Here is a 9,513-nt window from a genome sequence, read left to right as displayed (position 1 = left end):
TAAATGAATCCACTGTAAGTAAGGCAAGTATTTAAGGGGGGTTTCTACCTTGTGTTATAACAAATTTCAATTTTTTTCCCCCTTTTTGGATAGGTATATGTTTCAAGAATACTGTGTAAAAATGTTAAGTTGAAATCTGTAAAATTACGAAAGTTGTCAGCCGTTAAGTTGAGTGGTCTCAAGCGCTCTGTGCCGGAGCGCAAATTTTCAAACGTCTTTTTCTCAAAACTAGATTTTTGGAGCTCGTGGAAGTCCTACAGGGCGCAAAAATTAACCAATCGCTATGAAATTCTTTACACATGTTCTTTAGGATATTGTTCAGCGCTGGTAGTAGAAATATGGCTAAAAATATTGGAAATTGTTAATTTAAAAAATTATTTAGTAACGAAATATAGGCAAAATAGAAATTTTTTTCTAAAAAAGCTCATAACTTTTTCATATTTTATCCTTTTTACCCAATTCTACTACCAGCGCTGCGGAAAAATGTCTAGATTAAGAAAAAATTTTCATTTTCTATAAAATAAAGTTTTTACAACAACTGTGAAAAATTTCATTCCTTGATCTATTATACTTTTCTGAAAAAAAAATTCTTACTTAACAGCGTCTTTTCGGCCCAACAAGGTAGAAACCCCCTTAATCAATCAATCAATCAGTTTTATATATACATAGATTTAACTGATAAGTTTGATAAATTTCAATGTGCATGAACTTAAATATCTCTTTGCCTTTACATGTCCTTGGTAGAGAGTATTATAAGGTTTGTAACTTAGAGACGAAGACGTTTCCAACTCTATTAACTATATATATTCCTGATCTTTATGTCAAACCTTGCATTCAAGTTTAGGAGCTCAAGAAGAACCAAGTTCTATCATCAGCAGACCTTGCAATGGCCACATCATATCTTTAAGGCTGAAACTAGTTGAGAATTGCAACTCAATGAAGGGGAAAAGATTGACAGAGCTTACTATACCGGAGTGAACCCAAGAGTTAGTTCTTTATGCTAAAACAAAGTGATAGCTTCATTAGTAAAAGTAAAACCCAATATACATATATGTTCATAGTACACATTTTATTCATTATTCGAGGTATTCAATTTAGCTCAAAATAGTTCATCATCAAAAGCTTCGCTCCTTAGACCTTCTCTCCTGCGGAAGATATGAACTTTTCGCCGAATTCCAGTGTTTTCGTTACGACGTAGCCTGCGGTTGCGTTGACGTCTCCTCCTCTGACGCCTTCTCCTTTCTTCGCGTTCGATCCTGCGACGACGGCGGAACCTCCTCCTCCTTCTTTCTGCAGGGGACAAAGTGGAGGCCTTGGGAGTTGCTTGCGTTGTTGTTGGAGTTGTCTCAGCTGGCGTTGTTGGACTAGTTGGAGGAGTGGTTGGTGTTGTGGGGCTAGTTGGAGGTGTGGTGGGTGTAGTTGGGCTGGTTGGGCTGGTTGGTGGCGTGGTGGGTGTTGTTGGGCTCGTCGGCGGCGTGGTTGGGCTCGTTGGAGGTGTGGTAGGTGTGGTCGGACTGGTTGGCGGAGTGGTGGGCGTCGTCGGACTTGTTGGAGTGCCCTGCGCCTTGACATTGCCACAAAGCGCCACCAGGCCAATCAGCAGGCCAAAACAAAACACAAATTTCATACTCATTGAAGTTTTCTTGTGTCAAGACTACAATGAACTGTACTCATCTTCGGATTAAAGCCGACTTTTTATAGGCAACTTTTCCATCAAAATACATTCTCGGGCATATGTAAATATTTATTCTCTTGGGTATCATCTTCCCATTATCGAAATACCAATTGTATCCATAAGTTAGATCTTTGCTAGTTGGCGAATCGTAACATAAACAAGTTTATGTTCCATTGTTATCGGCCGCACAACTGTTTCCAAAAAAGAAATGTGTTCTAGCACTTTAATAAACAAGCGAGGTAAATATTTAACAGAAATTGATTCTTGCAAAAGGGAATTTTTTTTTCTTACTAAAACAATGGAAGAGTCAAAGCAAAATTGCCAGATTAAAGTTGTCGAAAATATATATATATAGCTAATCTTTTGTACAGTTGTTTCCTTTGTTTCATACATCTGTTGTATATTTTATAATAGTGCCTAAGATCGAAACTAAAACCCTTTGAAAGAGGCAATTTTTCTACATGTTTTTCTACAATTTAAAGATATTAAAACAAAATCCTTTATTAACAATTGATTTGACTTTAAATATTTATTATTTAAAAGGTGTCGAGTAAATTTGCTGCCAATTTGGTTAACAATTGTATTTAAAAATATAAATAACAGCATAAAACCAGTCAAAACAGTCAGTCGAGTCTTAGGTCTAGACCATTTTGCATTAAGATCATGATAGAAGCCCAACCTGAGGTTGTGTCCGGCACTTGATTTTATTGTAAGTGACTAATTACTAATTGTAAGAACTAATGTACGCACTAGAATAGTCACAGGAACTGAGTGGAGTGAGCGGCGTCTTTTCGTGCTGCTAGAAAACTGGCTTCAGGCCCAAGCTACCGAATATGGTCGGCTCGATGGGTGGAACCTCCTTGTCCTCGTGGTGTTGCAGTAGCTTGAAGATTCCCGTGCCAATGCCAGCTGGCATGCCGAGAATAATACGCTCGGATACACCATTGACAGCATCCGTCTGGCCATAGTAGGCGGCATCAAACAGATGATCGGCTGTTTTCTCAAACTGCAAAAAAGGACAAGAGAGAGTATGAAAGAATAAACAAATTGATGGCAGATTCTATGCTTACCGATGCCAAATTGAAAACACTTTCCCGCATCTTGGCCAGACCATGCCGCGTAATGCCCAACACTTCACCGCGGGCTGTCATCTGGCTGGCCAGGAGCATAATGTGCCGCGAATCGACACTCATGCCGTGTCCCTCCATCACGTCCGTGATCTCGCTCATTATGATGGTGCGTGCCGCCTCGATGCCCAGCGTCTGAAAGACTTCGCAAATGTTGTTACTCCGCGTCCGTTTGCCAATAATGCCGTACGTGGCAATGACTTCGCGCAGGCCGTAGCCCTCGATGCACAGCTTGTAGGTGTGCGGCTGGACGGTGTCGTCGACTGCTATGACAGCTCGATTTATGTTGGGCAGGCCGGCGACCACAACATTTTGGATGCTAATGGCCAAACGGGAGAGTTCCGCATTGATGGTGGCTGTTCGTGTTGCCTCCACACGCACAATGATGCGCGAACTCTTGGAGGCCACCTCCACCTGATTCGGCTTGATGCGCAAACGTGACTTCAATATGCTGGCCACAATGGTGTCCAGATTGATGTGCAGTCCCAGCACCTTAATGCGCGCCATATCGATGCCAATAACCAGATGGCAGCTGAAAGCGCGACACACCACTTCCACATAGGATGAGAGTTCCCCCAGCGTTGTCTTCTCGATGCGGGCCTTCACCTGGCGGGCATACTCCATGCTGGTGTTATTTCGCAGTTCAGCGGTTATAATTGGGGTCGATATGGTCTTGGTGGCATTGATAATCTCCACAATGCGGGGCACTCCCTGGGTAATGTTCATCGAGGCAACGCCAGCGAAATGGAACGTTTTCAGGGTCATCTGTGTGCCGGGCTCACCTATACTCTGGGCGGCAATGGCACCCACAGCAGTGCCCGGTTCGCTGACAGCTCGATTGTAGCGTTCGTTGATGCGACGCAGGTATTCCAACAACTGTTCGCCACTAACCGCTTCAATTTGATGGCACAAATCACCGTGGGCCAAATACTTCTTGTGAATGCCCTCAATACGTTTTGCCACACTGTTCAGATGTTTGCTGTAAACACGAAATTCATTCATAATATATATAGAAATTGTTGGTTTTAGGGACAACTTTTAGCTTACTTCACATCCGCCTTGAAGTCGGATCGGGCCTCTGCAAATTCAGGCTGCTTGAGTATCGTTTCCACTTCAGAAAGAATCTCTGTGGATGAGAGTGGCTTCTGTTCGCCACGTGGCTTTTGGGCACGCAGATTATCATACTGATGGACCAGATCCACAGGCTTGTTTCGTGTCTCCATGGAAACGGGATCAAGACCATCGCCACCATAAATAGTATCGACCATTTCGTTGATGGCATTTCGTACGGTGCCATCATAGTGGACCACCAGATCCTCCAGACACTTGACCAGACGACGCTGCAAATAGCCAGTCTCGGCAGTTTTCACAGCCGTATCCACCAGACCCTCACGCCCAGCCATGGTGTGAAAGAAGAATTCGGTGGGTGTTAGGCCCGAATAGAAACTGTTTTGCACAAAACCACGAGCCGCTGGTATGGCAGCTGCAAGAAGAAGAATCAATGCATCAGTCTATAGAATCGCAAAATCGAAGTCGAAGGACTTGCTCTACTTACAATGTTTGTCGAAATGGGGCAGAGCACGATCCTCAAAACCATTGGGCACACGCTTGCCACTTATGGCCTGCTGACCCACACAAGCAATCATCTGAGAGATATTGATATTGGAACCCTTCGAACCACTCAGTGCCATGATCAGGGCACTATTCGTGGGATGCAGCTCAGCGAAACAAGTCTTGGCCGCCTGCTCACGTATGCCGGACAACTCGCGCAGCATAACCGCCTCCAATGTCTCATCCGGCGAACAACCAGGCTGGCATTGCAGTGTTCCCGCCTTCAGTTTGTCAATGTACTCATTGCACTTGGCATAGCCGCGATCGAGCAGCACCTGTTTGTGCTGCAGTAGCTTCTTGCTGGGCGTCACATCGCTAATGCCAAAGGAGAAGCCACGATTCTGTATAAAGAACGAGGCAATCTGCAAGCAAACAAAGTTTATATTAATATCACTTTCTAGGTTTTTGGGATTCCATGTAACTCTGGCCAACACAAACAAGTCAATAAAATGCCGTCATGGGCCCAATTGAATACATTTTCTGGCGAAAGTATTCCATGTCTGTCGGCAGATAAACGATATGGGGCAAATCCCTTGTGTTGTTTTGCCTCTTAATTCACTAAAATCGCCACAAAATGGCACTAACCTGCAAAGGTTTACTTTACCTTTGCCAGAAATCTAGCCAAACTTATCAAACATTTTTTGGTTTGGGGTACTGGGAAATCTTAGTCTTATCATGAATTAACAATGTTTGCTAAAGAAGTGACTCATGATTGTAGTTTTGGCTAAGAAACATCAAATTTAATTGGCTTTAAATGAACAAGAGAGATCTGAGAATTTGTTTAGGCCTTCAAAACTTTTGGAGTAAGTACACAGACATGTAAAGTTCTTTCTATGAATTCGAAACAACTCAGAAACATAACGAACTCTACTATTTAAGATTAATGAGAATTTAAATGTAAAAACCTTGCAAATCCAAGTTAAAACACATTGAAAAGATCTAGAAAAAATTCAGATTTACGCTTTGTAATTTTAGATGAAGAAAGGATTTGTGAGGATTTATCGAGGATTTACCTTTTCGAACTCTCTATAAGTATATAATTATTTTCAGACAGATGGAAAAAGGTTTTCTCTTGATGGTCAGTGTAAAATCACAAGTAAAAACTTGTCGTTGATAAGAAATCCCCTGTGCCCCCCTCAATATTTCAAGACCCCTTGATCAACCTTGTTTATTGGACAAAAGAATTTGAGCGTCCAGAAGCAGCAGCAGCAGCTCACGTCACTCAGAAATAGCGTCAAAAACACACACAAAAAAAAAAGAAAAAAATTAAATGAAAATATAAAAATTGCCGTGTGAGTAATTAATCTTATCATGGAGAGAAACAGCGCAACCGAAGTGGCCGTGTTAATGGCAAATTGTACAAGACACAAGCCAAATGACAGCAGACCAATGGCTGCTAAAGCGGTGACGGGGAGTGGGGGTGGGTGGGGGGCAACAATGATCGAAATATACTCTATAAGTGGTAGCAACTTGAAGTTGGCTAAAACATTTAATTGCGAAAACTGTAGCAGACAACGCAGACGACGCAGCAGTCAACTCCAACATGGCAAATCTATGGCTGATCCTGATAATAGCAGCGACTATAGCTTCAAATGGTATTTTGGCAAATCCCACAGAACTGGGAATCGTAAGTATCTCTCTGAGTGTGTGTGGAAAGGATTGTGGTATTCCAATCTCATATGTTTATAGCAAGGACGTATTATATCGGGAAAGGAAGCGGTGGTTGGCCAATTTCCATGGCATGTGATACTGAAGCGTGATGAATGGGATGATTTGTTGTGCGGTGGCTCCATAATTTCAGACACCTGGGTGCTAACAGCTGCTCATTGTGCCTATGGCCATGATTCGCTTTTCCTACTCTTCGGCACCGTGGAACTTGAAGATGAGCAGGCCCTGAATATGACGGCCACAGAGCTTTATGTGCATCCCAATTACAATGACAAGATGAACAACGATGTGGCCCTTATCCATTTGCCCAAGCAGCTAGTGTTCACTTCGAATGTGCAGCCCATTCAATTGGTAACCAATTCGCAGGCCAGTAACACATTTGTGGGCACCACGGCCACCATTACGGGTTTCGGCCTGATGGATGACGAGTACTTGGATTATTCGCAAGTACTCCTTTATGCCCATGTGCAGGTCATTGCCAATGACCAGTGTTTGGCCATCTTTGGGGCCGGAGTCGTGCTTCAGTCGACTCTCTGTTGTCAAGGCGATGCCGGCAGCAAAATGTCCACCTGTAGCGGCGATTCGGGTGGTCCATTGATCATGTACGATTCGAGTTCCAGCCGCTATGTCCAGATTGGTATCAATTCATTTGTGGCCGAGGATCAGTGCACTGCCGGCTATCCATCGGGCTATGTGCGTCTCACCTCGTTCCTGGAGTACATCGCAGACACCACTGGCCTAGCGCTGAGTTAATCCGGAATTTCCTTGACTTTTCGTAAATAAATATTGCAAAAACCAACAAACAAATCGAATTTCCTTGGGCCCACAGAGATAAGATAAGAAAGCTACGTGAATATGATCGAATGGATGGCTTATCAATTGGGTAAACCATCCATGGAAAATCAATTCCAATTTCAACTTACCCTGGCTAAACGCCACATGGCCTTGGTGGCAAATGCTTCGCCAAAATCACGGAGAAGTAAATAGAAGATGCATTGTTTGGTGCCCGATCCCAAGGTGGCCTTGTCCATTACCCCGCACATCAGTTCCGAGTTGCGTATGTGAACCCCTAAGCAATGGGAGAGATGATTCGATAGGATTATTCAATGAAATGAAGTGTTTCTCTTATGCCACCTACATGAGTCATTGTTACAGAGATCCAGATTGCCGGCATAGTTGCGACCCTTGCAGACCATGTTGAGGAGTATGGGGGAGTCGCTATTGGGACGCATTAGCAGGCTAAAGATCTGTTTGCCCGTCCAAAGCCGTCGGGGCTTCAGGATGGCCGGTGGGGGCATTTGGATACGCATGGTAGAGTCGTCATTGGATAAAAAGCAGGCGGCCAATTGCATGGCCTCTTCTTTGGTAAGGAAAACCTCCTTCTGGGTGAGCAAATAGCCACCGGTGATGAAGTCCTGGGTTGCGGCAATCAGAATCTCACCATTCTTGGGTGTAACCAGATTCGATTGATTGCCCATCAGAATAATGGCCTCGGCTCGGGCCTCCTCGGTCTGTGGCAAGTGCAGATTCATCTCATCCCCATCGAAATCGGCATTGTACGGCGTGCAGGTACACTCATTGAAGCGGAACGTTCGCTGCGGCTGCACCTTGGCTCGATGGCACATAATGGACATCTTGTGGAGCGAGGGCTGGCGATTGAACAGGACAATGTCATCGTCCCGCAAATGCCGTTCCACTATATCGCCGCATTTCAGTTCCTGGGCTACCTTCTCGCGATTACCATAGGCCAGATACTTCTTGAAGCTGGAACCACGCTGCTGGACGTAATTGGCTCCCGGATGAAGACTTGGACCATTCCGAACAAGTTGCTTCATGTGACGTATATTGGCCGGATTGACACGCTCCGGATAGGTAAGGATGCGGGCAACTCGCACCGGAACACCCACCTGATTGATCATCAGATTGGGATCCGGTGAGATCACAGTGCGTCCACTGAAATCCACACGTTTGCCAGAGAGATTACCACGGAAGCGGCCCTGTTTACCCTTCAGACGTTGGACTATGCCTCGCATGGTCTTCTTGGGCGCCATATTGAGGGGAATTCCACTGATCTCGCTGTGGAAATAGAGGGCCACATGCAACTGCAGAAAATCCCAGTCTTCGTGGATGAGTTCGATCTTTCCGCCCGTGGCCATATGCCGTTGAATCACATCGTTGATGAGGAGAATCTCACTTTGCTTCATTGTGAGGTCATCTTCGGTTGTGCCTGCCTTGACATCGGACAGAACAGAAGGCCGTATGCAAGCGGGAGGGACAAACACTCTCGTAACTATCAAATGCTTGGGATGGGCACCCCGGGAACACATGCCCAGCAAGGGCACATCCTTCTGAGGTATCTGTTCGAATAGATCGAGCACCATCAGGGGCGTCAGTTCCTCGGCCGTGCTGTAATTGCTAAGTGTGAGATTAAGATCGCGATTTAGCTCCGTGGAGCGCAGCATCTCCTCCAAGGTATTCTTATAGATGGCATCCACTTTGCGTCCCTTGTACGGATCATGCAGAATCTTTAGCAGACCGGGACCCTTCTTCACACCCCCATTGGGGGCGGCACAATGCGGACACTTGGTCACCTTCTTGGCCTTGGCCAGCATCTGGGCATGCAGAGCCTTCTTGCCCAAGTACGAGAAATTCGGATTGTGCAACTTCTTTTCGAAAATATTGCGATCCTCCATCTTAAGCATTACATGGGCACATGACTTGCATATCATCTGCAGGATATTAATCGTGGAGCGAAAGTGTCCAATATGGAAAACGGGCAGGGCCAGATCCATGTAACCAAAGTGACCGATGCACTCGTTCAGACCCTGCCCACAGGTTTCGCAGACGGCATCCTTGGTGCTGATGCCCATCCGGCGATCCAGGACGCCATAGGGCACTGGTTGTCGTTGTGCCTGGTACAAATTCTTCGAGATGATCCGGACCAGCGACTCCTGCTGGATCTGGTCAGCTCCACTGACACCAAACTGCACATGTGAGCTGTCGATAAATTTTAAATATTATATTATAGAATAGAAGCGAATAGAGCGCACTCGACTTACATTTTCTTATTTAGCGCTGAAGCACGAAACTGTTCCTTCGGCATGGCTATAAACAAATCTTTGATTTTAATTGAAACTCTCTGCTTTTTAATTATTTTAATTAAAAACAAAAACACATTTTTTGTCGGCACGTCGAATTGTTGGCTTAGTGTGGCCAGAGTCAGAATCCCTTAGATACGGTCACACTAAGAAACACCGGGGCGCGCACATTTAAAAAGGGTTCAGATTTCTCCAAGTCTCCACTTGATTGAAGGCGAATACAAATGTGACAGCGAGTCTTAAGAGGAGACAAGATGTGGCCACCAGTAAGTGCTCTCGAAGCTTGGCAGTTAATTGGGTTATGGGCAGTTAAATAGGTTGTTTAAATCTGCCG

The 9,513-nt window shown here is 44.8% G+C and overlaps 3 protein-coding genes across 4 annotated transcripts; 1 reads left to right on the top strand and 2 right to left on the bottom strand.

The window, feature by feature from the left end:
* Positions 1–1,099: 1,099 nt before the first annotated feature.
* On the bottom strand, positions 1,100–1,627 carry LOC6641342 (integumentary mucin A.1). Its single transcript, XM_002064295.1, has one exon. It carries the CDS (start codon positions 1,625–1,627, stop codon positions 1,100–1,102), a length of 528 nt encoding a protein of 175 aa, XP_002064331.1.
* Positions 1,628–2,185: 558 nt separating this feature from the next.
* On the bottom strand, positions 2,186–9,400 carry LOC6641340 (DNA-directed RNA polymerase III subunit RPC1). Of its 2 annotated transcripts, XM_002064293.4 has the most exons (7): positions 9,141–9,356; positions 7,220–9,078; positions 7,005–7,150; positions 4,358–4,775; positions 3,850–4,285; positions 2,746–3,781; positions 2,186–2,681 (listed from the first exon to the last, which is right to left on the bottom strand). In XM_002064293.4, the coding sequence occupies exons 1-7, from the start codon at positions 9,182–9,184 to the stop codon at positions 2,475–2,477; spliced, it is 4,146 nt and encodes a 1,381-aa protein (XP_002064329.1). In that variant the 5' UTR covers positions 9,185–9,356; the 3' UTR covers positions 2,186–2,474. The 2 variants fall into 2 exon arrangements, with proteins under 2 accessions (XP_002064329.1, XP_023030925.1); XM_023175157.2 differs by lacking the exons at positions 2,186–2,681; positions 2,746–3,781; positions 3,850–4,285; positions 4,358–4,775 and adding an exon at positions 6,831–6,926 and having other exon boundaries at positions 9,141–9,400.
* LOC6641341 (brachyurin) lies at positions 5,957–6,834 on the top strand. The gene is made up of 2 exons (XM_002064294.4): positions 5,957–6,040; positions 6,103–6,834. Exons 1-2 carry the CDS (start codon positions 5,957–5,959, stop codon positions 6,832–6,834), a joined length of 816 nt encoding a protein of 271 aa, XP_002064330.1.
* Positions 9,401–9,513: the final 113 nt, after the last annotated feature.

The sequence above is a fragment of the Drosophila willistoni genome (genome assembly GCF_018902025.1).
Source record: "Drosophila willistoni isolate 14030-0811.24 chromosome XL unlocalized genomic scaffold, UCI_dwil_1.1 Seg141, whole genome shotgun sequence".
Lineage (NCBI taxonomy): Eukaryota > Metazoa > Arthropoda > Insecta > Diptera > Drosophilidae > Drosophila > Drosophila willistoni.
The sequence above is the reverse complement of the archived record's forward strand: the minus strand, read 5'-3'. Positions and strand labels throughout refer to the sequence as shown.